Raw genomic sequence first — 20,327 nt, forward strand, 5'->3', positions numbered from 1 at the left:
TGTGTGCATTGGATACAGCTAAAGCAATGAGCTCTGATAACATCCCAGCTGCTGTGATGAAGACTTGTACTCCAGGAGATAGCTGTGTCTATGGTCTGTTCTAGTATATGTACAACACTGACACCTACCTGACAAAAGTAGAAAATTGCTCATGTTATGTCATGTCCACAAAAAGCACAACAAATCCAGTTTAGCCAATCGTCTCCCCATTGGATAGATAAGTGCAGCTCCAACAACACAAGGAGCTTAACAGCACCCTAAACAAAGCAGCCTGTTTGATCGCCATTCCATTTTTTCTTAAAACATTCACTCCTTCCACCACTAGCACATAATAGCAACAGTCGACACCATCTACAAGATACACCATAGCAACTTGTCAAGGTTCTTCCAAATCAGTGAAGAACAAGAGCAGCATGCATTTATCAACCTCACCACCTTCGAGTTCTCCTTCAAGTCACCCACATTCCGACCTGGAAATACATCTGTCTCTCCAGGTCACAACCTCCAATTTCCCTACCAATGAAAACTATGGATGAATACATACCACAAGGACTGGAGTAGTTCACTACTCGGTATCTTGAGGACATTTAAAAGAAGGGCAATAAATATGGGCCTTGCCAACAACATAGTCAGTGATTAATTTTTGTTTTTAAATTGTGATATTTCCAGGCTGCTCAAAAATGAACAGCTCAAAATAGCTCAGCATTATAGCCAACAGGTCCGAGAGGACCTCAGCCTAACACAACTATAGTCCACAATCAGGGACCTTGATGTACACTAAATTTGCATCAAGCCTGCAAGTGTATAACAAACTCTAATCTGGAAGGAAGCCTATGCCAATTACAAAATGCTGCAGAATTAGAGTATGAACTTAAAAGTTCATTTGATGCAGTTTAATTAAGCAGTATTCAAAAAAGGAACTACCCCATTTACCTTTACTTGTCACTGAAGCAGAGACAATGTACCTGTTTAGCTGCATCTTGCAAGCTGGAGTCAGGGCAAATAACCACATCACGACTGCACGTTATAGGCTCTTTACATGTCAGCCCTGCCACCGTTACCATTATCTGAAATATAAAGAGAACAACATTGATTATCACTGCCTGTTGAAAGGTCATTGCAGAGGTTCACCACAGCCCAGCAGTAAGGCACCATGAATGCTCAGCTTCTCAGGACTGCCACTGGAATGCTGGTGAAGCAAAAGAAAACATTTAAGAATGTTATTCAGCATCCACTTCAAATGTGAGAAAACAGAGTACAATTCAAGAACAGGTCCTTCCAGACCCAAAAAGATCCATGCAGTATTGAGAGATCATAAGCAATGACAAACCTCATCACTGGCATTAGCAGTAGGCTCCATGCGAGGAGCAAATTAAGACAATTAAATAGCACTAGCTTCAGTATACTATATTCTTACCTACTGTAAGAATAACAGAAGGTTAAATAACTTGAGACACAGGCCATGTTCCTGTCTTATAGAGTCATACAGCATGGAAACAACCAGTCCATGCCGAACATAATCCCAAACTAAACTAATCCCACCTGCCTGCTCCTGGCCCATATCCCTCCAAACCTGTACTTAACAAAATGTCTTTTAAACATTGTAATTTTACCCACATCCACCACTCTCTCTGGCAGTTCAGTCCACACGCAAATCACCCTCTGTGTAAGAAATTTGCTTCATGTCTTTTTTAAAATCTCTCTCCTCTCACCTTAAAAGATGTGCCCCCTAGTCTTGAAATCCCCCATCCTAAGGAAAAGGCAACTACTACCATTAACTCTATCTAAATCTCTCATTATTTTATAAACTTCTTTTGGTCACCTCCTACCTACATTCCTTGCAACCTCCTACATTCCTGTGAAAAAGTCCCTGCCTATCCAGCCTTTCTTTATAACTCAACTTTCCATACTTGGAAACATCCTGGTAAATCTCTTCTGAACCCTCTCCAGCTTGATCATATCCCTCCTATAAGTGGGCAACCAGAACTGGACACAGTAAGCAGACACAAGGGACTTCCCATGTGATATTAGTTGGAATTACAGCAAGCAGCATGAGACACACGTTAGTAAGACAGTCCTGTGACAGCTGTCTTTCTAATGTACAGCAATAGCAAACTTAAAATGACATCAAATCACACCTCCTACCTCAGCAGTGGACAATGTAGGGAGATAATGGAATAGAAAGAGGTGGAAAAGCTACACACAATATTCAAATTCAATAGTAGATTACAATTAAAACCAGATTTTAAAAATTCACTCTCGAGGTCTACCAACAGGAGGTTACATAATAGCAAATTTCACCCACATGATCCCAGATTGTTCACCTTTTAGTGATTTGGTCTGACAATTTGGTTAACGTTTAACTTGTGGATACATAATAACCAGAGTAAATCTCTATAAAAGAGATTTAAGATACAAAAATTAAAATACATTTAAAAACCTTCATACAACTTGTTACACAAGTTTAGTAAATTTTTTCAAAACAAGAATTTGAATCTTTGCTCTCCACTCCATTGCAATTTCAAATTGTCTTGTTTTAAAACCCTGTTCACCTCCTTTGGTTTTTATTTCCCTTCTTTTGGTTTTTATTTTCCTTCTTGTATTTGATCAGGTTTCAAATCCCATGAAATCTGTATTTTTTTCCAATCCTGATTAAAAGGCATTGATCTGAAATGTTAATGGTTTTTTTTAAAATCTCTCTCCACAGATGCAGCCTGTCATGAGCATTTCCACCATTTTGTTTATTATAATTTCAGATTTGCTTAATTAGTAGCCATCTAGCACTATGTAGTCGAATGCTTGCAGTTCAGCAAGTATGGCTGCTGCAGCATGCAATCTATTCACCACTCCAGTGCACTGAGTAATCATTGTATTGGTGATGTTGCTTTGAAATGAATGGTCAGGGATCAGGAATCCTGTTCAAAGTTCTACCCTCAACCGCCTTGAATATCAGGTTGACCAGAAAGTCATTCCTTTGGTGTTTGGTGAACTTTCTATACACAAGACTCTCCCCACTTGTGTACTTTTCAGTCATTGTAGCCATAATACATGTAATTACCAAGACAGTTTAGATGCAAAATGGAGACATGAGTGCAAGACATGTTTCTTTTTAAGTGACATTTTAATAGCAGAATCAGTGACTTTTTTTTTTTTTTTTTTACAAAGTCACCCATAGGATTCATTCATTGATTTATTAATGTCCAACAGGGAACAAAATCCACTAGCGTTAACTATTCAAGTTTACATAGGACTCCAGATCCAATGAAAATTTGGTTGACTCTTAACGTTCCTCTGAAATTGCATAGCAATCCACTCAATTGTATGAAACCGCCACAGCAGTAACAGAGGAGAATAAATTGGACACAACACCTGGCATCAAAAGCACCAACTAACCAGTCAACATTTCAAAATCCTCATTCCCAATATCCAAGAGTTTGTGCCAAAATTGGGAAAGCTGCCCCATGGACCTGTCCAGCAACAGCCTGACAGTCATGCTCATCAAATCCTTACCTTACTGCCAATGTCCCAGACACCAACATCACCATTTTTAGGCATGTCCTGTCCCACTGACAGGGCAGACTCAGAAGCAGCAGCACAGTGCTACACAGGAGGAAGTGCCCCTGGGAGTTCTCAATATGGTCTGCACACCCCATGAGATCTCAGCATCAGTTCAAACCAGATGAGAGAAACTGCTTTGTGATTACTACCTGCAGTTTTGTCGGTCACCAACTGGAAGAAGAAAGAATGTATGCTTGGTGGAAAACTTTCCATAATTAGGTGGCTCAGTAACTTTACTACTAAGTGAGATCTCAAAGACCTGGCTTCCAGCAGGTGAAGAGAAACAGGAAGGAAAAAAACCGATTCACCCTCACCAATCTACTTGTCATGAATATGTTTGGTCCATGACACAGTATTGCAGAGTCATTGTGCAGAATCAGTCCCAACTTCATACTGGAGATATCCAGCAGAATGTTGTGTTCCTATTTATGCTAAGTGAGATAGAATTAGAACAGATCTAGCAGCTTAAAACTGGGAATCAATGAGGCAGATTGAGCTAATCAGAAGAATTGTAGTAAACCACAATACATAACCTAACATATCCTTCATCAAGCAGGAACAGCTTCAGAAGTACTTAAAAATGAAGTGCCAATCTGTTGAAACTATATAGGACTATTTGCATGCTAAACTCCAAAGTCAGCATGCTGAAGAGGAAAGAAATCCCACAGATAAGTAAAAGGATCAAAATTCTGTACCCTAAAATGGTGAAGAGACAATTAAATACCTAACTAAAGAAGGCAGCTGCATAAACACCCCACCTCCAGTGACAGGGGAGGGTAGGGCATCAAGGCAAAAGTCAAAGCTCTCACACACGTTCTGAGGAAGGGTCACTGGACCCAAAACGTTAACTGTTTTTCCCTTCACAAATGCTGCCAGACCTGCTGAGCTTTTCCAGTAACTTTGTTTTTGTTCCTGATTCACAGCATCTGCAGTTCTTTCAGTTTTCAGAAGTCAAAGCTGATGATTTTACACCATCTTCAGCCAGCGAAACAGAATGGATAATCCATTCCCAACAAGAGGTCACCTTCATCACTGATGCCACTTCTCAGAGAATTCCTTTCATTCCATTTCATATCAGGAAATAGCTGAAGGCACAGGATACATTAAAAAGGCCCTGACAACAGCATCTGTTTGACAATAGGAAACTGTCAAGCTTTTCTCTGTTCACAAAAACATGGCAAATCCAATCTAGTCAATGACTGAACCAGTCTATTCTCAATCAGCAAAGTGATGCAAGTTTTCATCAACAATGTTACCAAGCAACATTCAGCAACAGCTTGCTCACTTATGTTCAACTCGGGCTCCACCAAGGCCACATAGCTCCAGAACCCTTTACAGTCTTGTTTCAAACATGGACATTTTCATATTCATACTTGCCAAGGCTAATGGAATCCTGGCTTTCATACCAACAGGACTAGAACACAAGGGAGTCGAATGCATGCTTCAGGCACACAGAAAGCCGATTAGACCAAAATTGGACTTCTGACAGCATTAGGGAAGATATATTAGGATTGGACAGAATGTGGTGCTTATAATTTACGTGAATTATACTTGTTCCCTCATATTTTAAACTGCAAAGACAGATTAACTATCAAGGAGTACAAATCTCAGTTATTTCGAAATTAATTGATACCTTAATAAGTTTGAATCAACAGGAAAAGATGGATTAGATACAAACTAGAGTGTCTAGGTCTTATGGACTATTCAAAAAAGTTGAGTCCGTTCCTTCTGGAGTGAAATTAGGAAACATGTCTGCATGTAAAGAGTAGCAGAAATTTGGAAACTTCTTCCAGAAAAAACAACTAGTGCTAAGTCAATAAATGATTTCAAAACAAAGATTTTGTTAACAGCACGAAACAGTAATATATAGATGCCTATATCATCCAACCACAAGTTGCAGGGCTACAGGCGAAGTACTGGAAATGCAAATAAGTGCTTGACGATAAGCACGAACAAAGTGGGCTGGCGACCTCTTTTCATGCTGCAGAATTCTAACTATGACTCCTTGATTAAGAAAGTGACTGATCAGGCTTTACCAACCAAGTGACCTATTCTTACGCTCCATTTAAATTCCCCAACTGCAAAGCTAGAATTTGAACCATGAATTATTGGGCTTCTGGATTCCTAGGTCTGTAACATAACTGCTGAACTATTCTAGCTGCAGCACAAATCCGCAAATGCATTTGGTTATTTAAAGAATAACTGAAGCAGTAACGAGAGAACCGCTGGAATTTACTAAGAGGTTAATCCAGGTCAAACAGTTGCAATCCCATTGACTGCACGGCCAGGCAGGACCAGCCCTGCTCTGCAATGATTGGATATTTTGCCTGCCAATCATGGCTGATGACCGAAGGCACCGAAACTACACCATTTCCCAATTTAAACTGGAATAGATTTATTATCAAACCACAGATCAAAAACAACAAATGTGCCTGCTCACCCCAGCCCGACGCATTAGGTCTGTAGGAATCACCGTTTCCATCTCCTCGGCCCCTTTAGCCAAAATCACCAGCGCACGCTTAGCCGCCATCTTGGAACAGGTGCCGGCTGGTTCGCCTGCGCGCTGCATCATACGGGTCGGGCTACGACTCCCGAGTCGGGCCCGAATACACCGCGCCACAAATTCAAAACAGCCGCACTGCAGTACTGACAGCGTCAAAAGTAGAAACAGAAACTTCTAGAATCGTTCAGCAGGTCTGGCAGCATCAGTGCTGATGCAAACGGAGAGAAACAAATTTAACATTTCAAGTCAATGACCTTCCATTAGAATTGATGTATTGAGCTGCGACAATACCTCAATTTCTCCCTCTAGAGATGTTGCCTGATCAGCTGATATTTCCAGTATTTAGTTCAAATTTCCAAATTTGCAATATTATATATCACTGCTTCAAGATATATTGTATCCAGTCATAAAATCATTGTAATAGCAGGTTCTGACTCTAACATCCTAACCCCAAATTGCCTAATTAGCACAATCCTAACCCCAAAGTCTCCACAGTAACCTTCACAATCCTAAATCCTAACCACTTGTCCCTAATTCCAACAACTAACTCTAACCCAGTATAGTGGCGCAGAGAGTGCTGCAATATTATCAGCTTATTTATGGTACCAATGGTCAGTCATGCTACAAATAGTCATTCTGTTTTTGGGACAAAATAGTTACAGAAGGCTCAATTTCCACCTATTCTAAGTCTATTCATTTACACCAAGTTAAAATCAAGCTTTGAGATTTTCCACTTGTGGCGAAGAAGCCTCATATAAAGGAGTCACCCAATGAACCAAAAAAGGAATTGAGAATGAATTGAGAATAACTTGGTTACCCAGAGCTAATAATGTAGAACATTACCAATGGGAGTGATTATGATGAACAGTATAGATGTATATAAGAGGAAGCGAGATAAGAACATGAGGGAGAAAGGATCAGAAAGTTTTAGATGAGGGAGGATGGGAGGAGTTCACATGGAGCATAAACACTGGCCTGAATTGTTTGGGTAGGTGTCCCTGTGGATATATTACATATTCCATGTAATGCTTGCAACTCTGTAACTGCCATATCATTTTAGAATAGTCTTTGGCGATCCTTATATTTTTCAAATTAACCAACACAGGAATGTTTACAATATTCATCTCAATGTAGAATAACCTCCTTGGGTAGCATTGTATCAGGTTTTTGGACTTACACGTTTTTGGACTAGCTGTACCTGTACCTTTACTATCAGTGTTTCTGTGCCTGACAGAACTTTTTCCAAATACATCATATCAGAATCTTGTCCCATCATCAAATTATCATCTTTCTATGTTGACCTACATGGAAGTGATTGAGCTTGTGATGTAGAATTTGTAAGTAGCTCAGTAAGGGTATTATAACTATTTTCTTGTAAATAGAGTCATTGGAAGGCGATAGCTTAGTGATATTATTGCTAGACTGTTAATCCAGAGGGGGTGAAAAGAATTGTGAATGCTGTGAATCAGAAACAAAAACAGAAGTTGCTGGAAAAGCTCAGTAGGTATGGCAGCATCTGTGGAGAGAAATCAGAGTTAACATTTTGGGTCTGGTGACTCTTTGTCAGAACTAATCCAGAGACCCAGATAATATTCTAGGGACCCGGGTTCGAATCCTGCCAAGGCAGATGGTGGAATTTGAATTCATTTTTAAAAATTCTGGAATTAAGAATCTACTTATGACCCTTGAAATCATTGTTGATTGTCAGAAAAACCCATCTGGTTCACTAAAGTCTGAAAATCTGCCATTCTCACCTGGTCTGGCCTACATGTGACTCCAGAGCCACAGCAATGCCCACCAAAATGGCCTAGCAAGCCATTCAGTTGGACCAATCATTACAAAGTATCAAAGACATGAAACTGGATATATCAACTGGCATCGTACTAGGCACCAGAAAAGACAATGGCAGAAAAAGCACTGTCAAGCGTGCAAAGTCCTCCTCAGTAACATCTGGGGCCTAGTGCCAAAATTGGGAGAGCTGTCTCACAGACTAGTCAAGCAACAGCTTGACATAGTCTTACTCAAGGAATCATACCTTACAGACAATGTCCCAGACACCGACATCACCATCCCTGGATATGTCCTGTCCCACCAGCAGGACAGGCCCAGCAGAGGTAGCAGCATGATGGTATACAGTTGGGAGAGAGTTGCTCTGGGAGTCCTCAACATTGACTCTGGACCCATGGAGTTAAACATGGGCAAGGAAACCTCCAGCTGATTACCACATACTGGCCTCTTTCAGCTGATGAATCAGTACTCCTCCATGTTGAATAACACTTGGAGGAAGCACTGAGGATGGCAAGGGCACAAAATATACTCTAGGTGGGGGATTTCAATATCCACGGTTCAGCAGCAGTACTACTGATCAAGCTGGTCAGATCCCAAAGGACATACCTGCCAGACTGGGTCTGCGGCAAATGGTGAGGTAACCAACAGGAGGGAAAAACATACTTGACCTCATCCTTACCAATCTGCCAGCAGCAGATGCATCTGTTCATGACAGTATTCATAACAGCAACCACCACAGTCCTTGTGGAGATGAAATCTGGCCTTCACATTGAGAATAACTTCCATCGTGTTGTGTGACACTATCACTGTGCTAAATCGGACAGACTTTGAACAGATCTAGCAACTCAAGGCTGGCCATTAAGGAGACGCTGTGGGCCATCAACAGCAGCAGAACTGTACTCCAGGACAACCTGTAACCTCATGGCCCAGCATATCCCCTACCCGACAATTACCATCAAGCCAGGGGATCAACCGTGGTTCAATGGAGAGTGCTGGAGGGCATGCCAAGAGCAGCACCAGGCATACCTAAAAATGAGGTCACAACCTGGTGAAGCCACCAAACAGGACTACTTTCATGCCAAACAGCATAAGCAGAGCTAGACAGATAGACAGAGCTAAGCGATTCCACAGCCAAAGGATCAGACTTAAGCTCTGCAGTCCTGCCACATTCAGTCGTGAATGGTGGTGGACAATTAAACAACTCACCAGAGGAGGAGGCTCCACAAATGTCTGTTTCCTCAATGATGGAAGAACCCAGCACATCAGTGCGAAAGATAAGGCTGAAGCTTTTACAGCAATCTTCAGCCAGAAGTCCCAAGTGGATTATCCATCTCGGCCTCCTCCAATGGTTCCAGCATCACAGATACAAGTCTTCAGCCAATTCAATTCACTCTACTTGACATCAAGAAACAGTTGAAGACACTGGATACTGCAAAGGCTACAGGCATGGACAACATTCTGGCAATAGTACTGAAGACTTGTGCTCCAGAACTTGCTACTCACCTAGCCAAGCTGTTCCAGTACAGTTACAACATTGGCATCTACCTGACAATGTGGAAATTGCCCAAGTACATCCTGTACATAAAAAGCAGGATAAATTCAACGCAGCCAATTACTGCCCCATCAGTCTACTGTCGATCATGAGTAAAGTGATGGAAGATGTCTATCAAGTACTATTAAGCAGCATCTGCTCAGCGATAACCTGCTCAATTGTGCCCACTTTGGGTTCTGCCAGGACCACTCGGCTCCTGACCTCAGCCTTGGTTCAAACATGGACAAAAGAGCTGAATTCCAGAGGTGAGGTGAAAGTGACAGCCCTTGACATCAAGGCTGCATTCAATCAAGTGGCATCAAGGACCCCTGGAAAAATTGGAATCAATGGGAATTCAGGGGCAAATTCTGTTGGTTAGTGTCATACCTGACACATAGTAAGATGGTTGTGGTTGTTGGAAGTCAGTCGTCTCAGCTCCAGGGCATCTCTACAGGAGTTCCTCAGGGTAGTGTCCTATGCCCAACCATCTTCAACTGCTTCATCAATGACTTTCCCTTCATCATAAGGTCAGAAGTGGAGATGTTCACCGATGATTGCACAATGTTTAGCACTATTTGTTACTCCTCAGATACTGAGGTAGTTCATGTCCAAATGCAACAAGATCTTGATAATATCCAGACTTGGGCTGACAAATGGCAAGTAACAAATGCCAGGCTATGACATTCACCATTAAGAGACAAACTAACCACCACCCCTTGACATTCAATGGTATTACCGTCACTGAATCAAGCACCATCAACATCCTGGGTTTATCATTGACCAGAAACTCAACTGAACTCACCAGTAAATGCAGCAGCTACAAGAGCAGGTCAGAGTCTAGGAACACTGTGGTGAGTAACACATCTCCTGACTTCCCAAATTCTAACCACCATCCACAAGGCACAAGTCAGGAATGTGATGGAATACTCTATTTGCTTGGATGAGTGAAGCCCTAATAACACTCAAGAAGCTTGACACAATACAGGATAAAGCAGCCCGCTTGATTGGCACTATACCCACAAGCATTCACTCCCTTCATCATTGACACTCAGTAGCAGCAGTGTGTACTATGTACAAGATGCTCTGCAGAAATTCACCAAAGATCCTCAGACAGCACCTTCCAAACCCATCTAGACCACTTCCATCTAGAAGGACAAGGACAGCACATACACGGGAACACCACCGCCTTCAATTTCCCCTTTAAGCCTTTCTCCATCCTGACTTGGAAATATGTTGCCGATCCTTCACTGTCACTGGGTCAAAATCCTAGAATTCCCTCCCGAATGACATTGTGGGTCAACCCACAGCAAGAGGACTGCAGCAGTTCAAGAAGGCAGTTCACAACCACCTTCTAAGGGCAACTAGGGACAGACAATTAATGCTAGCCAGTTAGGGATGCCACATCTCACAAATGAATAAGTTTTTTAAAAATGAGTTAGACAGCAACGAAACAGACACTTTGGTCCAACTTGTAAATGCCAACCAGATATCCTAAACTGATCTTGTCCCATTTGGTAACATTTGGCCCATTTCCCTCTAAACCCTACCTATTCATGTACCCATTCAAATATCTCAGCAAGGGACCCAGCAATCTCTTCCCCAACTTCCCATTCAGTTCTGGGTATATCTGATTAGGTCCCGGGGATTTATCCATCTTTATGCATTTTTAGACGTCAAGCACCTCCTCCTCTATAATATGGGCACTTTAAGATATCACTATTTATTTCCTCAAGTTCTCTACCTTCCATATCCTTCTCCACAGTTACTACTGATGCAAAATATTTGTTTAGTATCTCACCCACCTCCTATGGTTCCACACACAGATAGCCTTGTTAACCTTTAAGAGGCCCTATTCTCTCCCTAGTTACTCTTTAACCCTGAATGTATTTGTAGAATCCCTTTGGATTCTTCTTAACCCTATTTGCCAAAGATACCTCACATCCCCTTTTTGCCCTCTTGATTTCCCTCTTATGTATACTCCTGCTGCCCAAATACTCTTTTACCCTTGATCCAGCTGTCCATACCCGATATATACTCCATTGAAGAGAGCCTCAATTCATCCAGCATTCCCTACATCTGCCAGTCATGCCCTTCACACTAATAGGAGCACTGTCCCTGGACTCTCATTACCACATCTTTAAAGGCCTCCTACTTTCCAACCATCCCTTTTCCTGCAAATAGCCTCTCCCAATCAACTTTTGAAAGTTCTTGGCCTTACTCCAATTTAGAACTTTAACTTTTAGATCAGGTCTAACTTTTTCCATAACTATTTTAAAACTAATAAAATTAGGATCACTGGCCCCAAAGTGCTCCCCCACACACATCTCAGTCACTTGCCTTGGCTTATTGCCCAAAAGAAGGACAAGTTTTGCTCCTTCTCTGGTAAGTAAATCCACATGCCAAATAAGAAAATTTTCTTGTACACACTTAAACAAATTCCTCTCCATCCAAGCCCTTAACACCATGGCAGTTCTAGTGTTATGTTTGGAAAGTTAAAATCTCCTACCATTACAACCGTATTATTCTTACAGATATCTCAGATTCCTTACAAATTTGCTACTCAATATCCTGCTGACTATTGGGGGGCCTATAGTACAATCCCAATAAGGTGATCATCCCTTTCTTATTTCTCAGTTCTACCATATAACTTCTTCCCATGTTCCTAATTATGCCCTGAGTTCATCTGCCTTACCTGTCAAGCCTCTTGCATTGAAATAAATGCAGATTAATTTATCAGTTTTACCTCATTCTCTAACTTGCTCTTGCCTGCCTTGACTACTTAACTTGCTCGTATTCTGTACTGTATTAGCCTCAGACATATCTCTTTCTCATTATCTCTTTAGGACCAGCCCCCTTACATGTTTAAATCCTTCTGAGTATCACGAGCAAATCTCCCCGTCAGGATATTGCTCCGCTTCCGATTCAGTGCAACCCGTTCTTCTTATACAAGTCATTTCTGCCCCAGGAGAAATTCCAATGATCCAAAAATGTAAATCCCTGCTTCCTGCACCAGCTCCTAAACTATGCATGCATCTACTCTATCCTCCTATTTCTACTCTCACTAGCACATGGCAGCAGGAGTAATCCAGATATTACTACCCACGAGGACCTACTTTTTAACCTCCTGTTAATTTCCTATATTCTGTTTACATAACCTTGTCCCTTTCTCTTCCTATGTCATTGGTATCAATGTGCACAATGACCTACTGCTTGTTGCTGTCCACTTTGAGAAAAGTCTGCATTCTCTCCGAGACATCCTTGACCCTGGGAGCAACACATCATTCTGATGTCTTGCAGTCAGCTGCAGAAATGTTTGTCTGTGCCCCTGACTAGAGAGTCCCCTATCACAATCAATCACCTGACGTACCCCTCGTCACAGTAGTGGACCTCTGAATACCAGAAGTCTGGCTGTCAGTGCTATATTGTCCTGAGAGGCCATTATGCCCAACATTATCCAAAACAGCATACATGTTTGAGATGGGGATAGCTACAGGAGACTCCTGCACTACCTGCCTACCCCTCCTACATTTCCTAACAGTAATCCATCTACCCGATTGTATTTGCAGTTTTTTAACCTTCCTGAAACTGCCATCCATCACAACCCCTGACTCCTGTAAATCCCTCATTGCCCCTAACTGCCAATCCATACAGCCCAATAGGATTTGGATCTAAACACACTTCCTGCAGACATAATCTCCAGGAACATTGAAATTCTCCCTAATCTCCCACATCCAACAGGAAGAGCTCATCACTCTACTAAAAGCCTTCACTGCACCTTAAACAATCTAGACCCAGAGTATACGCAAAAAACAAGTTCTGAAGAAGGGTCACTGGACCCGAAATGTTAACTCTAATTTTTTCTTCACAGATGCTGCCAGACCTGCTGAGATGTTTCAGCAACTTCTGTTTTTGTTCCTGATTTACAGCATCTGCAGTCCTTAAGTTTTTAGTCACAATTTCCTTTTTCTTAACCTGCATTGCCTATTAATTCCACGTCACACGCACATGTGTGTATCCATTTAACAGTTCCACAATGAATAGACTCTTGCTAATGTGCTTCAACTCAAGTTTGTATCCAAATGTTGACATGCTGTGCACCCAGTAGAGTTCCTCATTCATTGGCTCTCCATCATAGTGTGGCCTGTTTGCAGCAGTGCACCATGTTGGCCACAGAGTGGCACCAGATGTCAAACATAGAACCAAAACCAAGTTAACGTTTCGGGTCGAGTGACCCTTCCTCAGAAAAATAGAACACGGGCTAAAAACTGTTGTCGCGATGATAATGAATACTCATTGCCTCTGTTAAAACTAATGACCAAGGAACATTGTACAAGCGCATTCACTGTTTGTGCACTGTCAATATAACAGTTATTTCTGGTGTCAACAATGGCTCAGTGGTTAGCACTGGTGCTTCACAGTGCCAGGGTCATGGGTTTGATTCCACCCTTAGGCAACTGTCTGTGTGGAGTTTGCACATTCTCCTGTGTCTGTGTGAGATTCCTCCAGGTGCTCTGGTTTCCTCCCACAGTCCAAAGATGTGCAGGTTAGGTGGATTGGCCATGCTAACTTGTCCATAGTGTTCAGGGATGTGTAGATTAGGTGGGTTATAGGGGAATGGGTCTGGGTGGAATGCTGTGAGGGTCAGTGTGGACTTGTTGGGCCGAAGGGTCTGTTTCCACACTGTAGGGATTCTATGATCTAAAAGTATTCCATTATACTCCTAATGTGCCTTGTGAATAGTGGATATTCTTTAAGGAGTCAGGAGGTGAGCCATTCATTACTGAATATCCAGCTTTTAGTCTGTTTTTATAGCCGTAGGATTAAGAGTTTTCTTCAGTTTCTGATCATTAGGCTTTTGATCTTGGAGCATTCAATAATTGGAATATAATTGACTGTAATGAGGTAATAGTTAGATTCTCACTCGTTGGAGATGCTACCAAAATACCACCAACACATCTCCTGTCCCACCAGAGGTCCAAACATCCTTGACCATTGCAATACAACCATCAAATATGCCTACCACTCCATTCTCTGTCTGCCTCCTGGAAAATCAGATCATAACGTTGTGCTCCTCCTCCCAGCTTACAAGCAGAAATTGAAGTGTGCGGACCCAATACAGAAAGTAGTGCAGTGTTGGTCACAGGCAAAGGAAGGGCTTCTATGGGACTGCTTAAAGTTTGTGGACTGGTCCATATTTAAGGACCCAGTGGCCAGCCTAAATGGGTATGCTATCCCCGTCACAGACATCATTCGTAAATGTGCGGAAGAAGTTAATCCAAATGCTCCCCAGGTGGAAACCATGGATGAACCGGGAGATCCACTTCCTACTGAAGTCTAGGTCCGAGGCATACAAGTCAAGCAACCCTGACCTACACAGGAAATCCAGGTATGACTTTTGTAAGACCAGAGACACCAAGAGGCAATACCAAACTAAGTTTGAGACCCGGACCAATCACATGGACACCCATTGTTTGTGGCAAGACTTACACGACATAAGAGGCTAAAAAATGAAATCAAACAGAATCGCGGCAACAGTACATCCCTATTCAATGAGCTCAATGCACTTTTTGCTTACTTTAAACAGAAGGTTAGTGAAAAAATGTCACATATCCCAACAGCCTCAGATGCACCTGTATGCTCGGTCACTGCCACAGATGTTAGATTGGCTTTCTTGTGAGCGAACCCACAGAAAGTGACTGGCCGTGCACTCAGATCCTGTGCAGACCAGCTAGTGGGAGCATTCGCTGACATCTTTAACCTCTCCTTACCACCATCTGAAGAACTCGCTTGCTTCAAGAAGAGTACCATCATCCCAGTGCCAAAGAAAAATCATGCAGCGTGCCTTAATGACTACTGCCTAGTGGCTCTGACGTCCACAATTATGAAGTGCTTCGAGAGGCTAGTCATGGCTCACATCAAATCCAGCCCACCAAATTGCCTGGATCCTTTGCAATTCTCTTACTAGTGCAACAGGCCCACTGCAGATGCCATCGCCCGCCCTACACTCATCCTGGAACATCTGGATAACAAAGATGCCTACGTCAGTTTCCACAGTTCCACTTTCAACATCATAATTCCAACCAAACTCATCTCTAAATTCCAAGACATAGGTCTCGGCTCTCCCCTCTCTAACTGGACCCTCTACTTTCTGACCCATAGACCATAATCAATAACATGTGACAACACTTCCTCCACCAAACTTCTCAACACCGCTGCCCTGCAAGATCATGTGCTCAGCCCCCTACTATAGTCCTTAAACACTTACAACTGTGTGGCCAAATTTCACCTCAACTCCATTTACAAATTTGCTGATGACACCACCTTTGTAGGCCGGGTCTCAAACAACGACGAGACAGAATATAGGAAACAGATTGAGTGCTTAGCAGCATAGTGTGAAGACAACAATCTCTCCATCAATGTCAGCAAAACTAAGGAGCTGGTCATTAACTGCAGGAAGCGGAGTGGAGGGCATACCCCTCTCTGCATCAGTGGTGCTGAGGTGGAGATGGTCGAGACCATCAAGTTCCTGGGAGTGATGATCATCAACAATCTGTCCTGGTCCACCCATGTTGATGTGACAGTTAAGAAAGCACAACAACATCTCTACTTCCTCAGGAGGCTAAGAAAATTTGCATGTCCACAAGGAAACTTACCAGTTTTTAGAGATGCATCTTAGAAAGCTCTTCCCAAGACCACAAGAAACTACAGAGAGTAGTGAACACAGCCTAGTCCACCATGCAAACCAGCCTTCCATCCATTGACTCAGTCTATGCTTCCTGCTGCCTCGGGAAAGCAACCAACATAATCAAAGACCCCTCCCACCCCACATATACTCTGTCCCATACTCTTCCATCAAACAGGAGATATAAAAGTTTGAATACATGTACAAATAGATTCAAAAACAGCTTCTTCCCCGCTGTTATCAGACTTTTGAATAGACCTCTGAAATGTTAATTCTGATCTCTCTCTCTGCACCTTCTCTGCAGCTATAATACTGTATTCTGCACTCTGTTCTGCTAACTTGATGCACTTTCAATGGTACAATCTGCCTGTATAGAACGCAAAACAACACTTTTCACTGTTATTGTTTCTGAAGAAGGGTCCCAACCCGGAAGTGAACTTTCCTGTTCCTCTGATGCTGCCTGGCCTGCTGTGTTCCTCCAGCTCCACACTGTGCCATCGCTTTTCACTGAATCTCAGTATTTGCCATTTCTTGCTTATTTTTGCTACATGCTGCCTTAGTATCTGAGGAGATGCAAATGGAATTGATCGCTTTACAATCATCAACAAACTTCCACACTTAAGGCCTAATGATTAAGGTAAAGTCTTTGATGAAACAGTCGATGACAGATGACACTTACATGAGGAGCTCCTGTGTTGATGTCCTTGGGCTGAGATGATTGTCATCCATCAATTACAATCACCTTCTGTTGTGCTAAGTATGACTCCAACCTGCGGAGAATTTTCCCCCAATCCCCATTGATTTCAATTGTGCAAGGGACTCTTAAATTAGGCTGGTTAAATGCTGCCAAGATATCAAGGGTAATATTCACCCTCTCCTCACCTCTGGAAATTTTGCTGTTTCGTCCATGTTTTGTCCTTGTTAAAATTTCAGGAGCTGAGTAGTCCTAGCAGAACTCAAACTGGGCCTGAAGGAACATATTATTGCTATTTAAGTACCATTTAACAATATAATCAATTACATCATTTTGCTGATGGGTGGCAATTGGTCAGATTGGATTTGTCTCACATTTTGTTGACAGAACACAGCCAAGCAATTTTCCTTTTGTCAGGCATTTGCTATGTTGTATCTGTACTGGTACAGCTTGGCTCGGACATAGCTAGTTCTGAAACACAAAGCTTCAGCATTACAGCTAAGTTGTGGTCAGGACTCATGGTCCTTTCGATATCCAGCACATAGCGAGATGGAGCTTATTGCATTATAGCGATAGATACAAATAACATTAATTAGTTTGACAGAAGTATAAAATATCAGGAGACAGAGATGCCATGTCTGTCTGCAGCAGGACTTTGTGCTAGGCAGCCTGATTCTCCACCTAAAGGCTGTTTCATAATCACATTGGTGGAGATAATGTAACTTCAATGTTAACTCCTTCAGAATAATTACCTTATATCATAAGCCTCTTTAAGTTAGTATGCATGTGTGGCTGTGCAAAAAAAAAGTTTACAGGAATTAAACATTTAAATAAATCAACCGCACACTACAAAAAGGAATTAAGAGGAAAATTGTTGGGGATCTTAGTAAGAGGACAAACCAGCTATAGACTTTTAGAACTAAAACCATAAGAAATAGAAACAGGAGTAGGCTGTTCAGCCCCTCGAGCCTGCTCTGTCATTCAACAGGATTATGGCTGATCCTACATTCCTCACTTTGATTTTCCTGCCCTTACCCCATGACCCTTGAATCCCTGACTAATCAAGAATCTAAGATAACAAGGTGTAGAGCTGGATGAACACAGCAGGAAAATCAGGATCAGGAATCAAGAATCTATCTGTCTCAGTCTTAAATTTGCACAAGGACTCTGCCACCACAGCCACCACAGCCCTTATAGCAAAGAGTTCCAAAGAATCACAACCCTGTGAAAGAAGACATCCCTCCTCATATCAGTCTTAAGTTGGTGCCCCTTTGTATCAGTCTTGTCTTTTGAAGTTCAGAAGCAACATTACACTAGTGCGGGGAACATTAGTGAAGATCTCTTATTCTGTTGTTCATCAGCACACTAATGTATGCTGTCTGGCTTCACACATACAAGTGAGGAATGGTCACAAGCAATAATATCAACAATTGACTTTCTTCTGGAGGAGAGACAAATGGAGGAAGAAAAGGGAAATAGCAAGTATTTTCCTCAGGATTTTCTTTCCATTCCAGGCTTTGCTTTTTAGTCAATTTGCAAACTGGGAAATGTTCCCAAGAGTAGCATGATCTGGAGAATAGGATTTGTTACAGATCCTCCCACAGTCCAAAGACTGGGGATAGTCAACACGGTTTTGTGAAGGGTAGGTCGTGCCTCACAAACCTTACTGAGTTCTTCGAGAAGGTGACCAAACAGGTGGATGAGGGTAAAGCGGTTGATGTGGTGTATTTGGATTTCAGTAAAGCGTTTGATAAGGTTCCCCATGGTAGGCTATTGCAGAAAATACAGAGGCATGGGATTGAGGGTGATTTAGCGGTTTGGATCAGAAATTGGCTAGCTGTAAGAAGACAGAGGGTGGTGGTTGATGGGAAATGTTCATCCTGGAATTCAGTTACTAGTGGTGTACCTCAAGGATCTGTTTTGGGGCCACTGCTGTTTGTCATTTTTATAAATGACCTGGATGAGGGCATAGAAGGATGGGTTAGTAAATTTGCGGATGACACCAAAGTTGGTGGAGTTGTGGATAGTGCAGAAGGATGTTGCAGGTTACAGAGGGATATAGATAAGCTGCAGAGCTGGGCTGAGAGGTGGCAAATGGAGTTTAATGTGGAAAAGTGTGAGGTGATTCACTTTGGAAGGAGTAACAGCAATACAGAGTACTGGGCTAATGGTAAGATTCTTGGTAGTGTGGATGAGCAGAAAGATCTCGGTGTCCATGTGCATAGATCACTGAAAGTTGCCACGCAGGTTGATAGCGTTGTTAAGAAGGCGTACAGTATGTTAGGTTTTATTGGTAGAGGGATTGAGTTTCGGAGCCATGAGGTTATGTTGCAGCTGTACAAAACTCTGGTGCGGCCGCACTTGGAGTATTGCGTACAGTTCTGGTCACCGCATTATAGGAAGGATGTGGAAGCATTGGAAAGGGTGCAGAGGAGATTTACCAGGATGTTGCCTGGTATGGAGGGAAGGTCTTATGAGGAAAGGCTGAGGGTCTTGAGGCTGTTTTTGTTAGAGAGAAGAAGGTTAAGAGGTGACTTGATAGAGACATACAAGATGATCAGAGGATTAGATAGGGTGGACAGTGGGAGCCTTTTTCCTCGGATGGTGATGGCTAGCACGAGGGGACATAGCTTTAAATTGAGGGGTGATAGATATAGGACAGATGTCAGAGGTAGGTTCTTTACTCAGAGAGTAGTAAGGGCGTGGAATGCCCTGCCTGCAAAAATAGTAGACTCGCCCATTTTAAGGGCATTTAAATGGTCATTGGATAAACATATGGATGACAATGGAATAGTTTAGGTTAGATGGGCTTCAGATTGGTTTCACAGGTCGGCGCAACATCGAGGGCTGAAGGGCCTGTACTGCGCTGTAATGTTCTATGTTCTATGTTCTATAAAGATGTGCAGGTTAGGTGGATTGGCCATGCTAAGCTGCCCATAGTGTCCAGGGATGCGCAGGTTAGGTGGATTGGCCATGCTAAACTGCCCATAGTGTCCAGGAATGCGCAGGTTAGGTGAATTGGCCATGCTAAACTGCCCATAGTGTCCAGGGATGTGCAGGTTGGGTGGATTGGCCATTGGAAACGCAGGGTTACAGGGATGGGGTAGGTCTGGGTGGGATGCTCTTCAGAGAGTCAGAGTAGACTTGATGGGTTAAATGGCCTGCTTCCACTCTGTAGGGATTCTATGATTTGAAAAGTATCTCACCAATGGAGATTCCCCTGCATTTCACATCAGTCCCCATTGTTCATTTGGAGACCATTGCCTGTGACTCATTCACAGTTTAAAGAATGTGTGAGTGAGTGCCAGGCAGTTATAGTGAGTGTAGAGTGGGATGGTAGAATGATGAGTGTGGGTGCAAATGTTCAGGTCTTTTTGCCCTTCATTGCTGTAGTGAGCTAATTTCAAAGTAAATGATGATAACAGAGTTTAACCCTTTGTGGATCTTGCAGCATCCCACATTAAATTTAAACAGAACAAATCCAGGAGAATAAAATTTCAATGTTAGACATTGTTTCAATGTAAAGGACAAATTAATGATTGATGAGCGAAACTGACGTTTCAACTGTCCA

At 42.4% G+C, this 20,327-nt stretch overlaps 1 protein-coding gene across 1 annotated transcript in view; it reads right to left on the reverse strand.

Annotated features, from left to right (window-relative positions):
• Positions 1-6,160, reverse strand: part of park7 (parkinson protein 7) — a 34,858-nt gene extending 28,698 nt beyond the window's left edge. The window contains exons 1-2 of the mRNA XM_020513328.2: positions 5,999-6,160; positions 966-1,067 (exon numbers count right to left, since the gene is read on the reverse strand). Coding sequence (XP_020368917.2) covers positions 966-1,067; positions 5,999-6,130 — 234 coding nt within the window. The 5' untranslated portion in view covers positions 6,131-6,160. The remainder of the gene's footprint in view (positions 1-965; positions 1,068-5,998) is intronic.
• Positions 6,161-20,327: the final 14,167 nt, after the last annotated feature.

The sequence above is a fragment of the Rhincodon typus genome, chromosome 31, assembly GCF_021869965.1.
Source record: "Rhincodon typus isolate 14 chromosome 31, sRhiTyp1.1, whole genome shotgun sequence".
NCBI lineage: Eukaryota > Metazoa > Chordata > Chondrichthyes > Orectolobiformes > Rhincodontidae > Rhincodon > Rhincodon typus.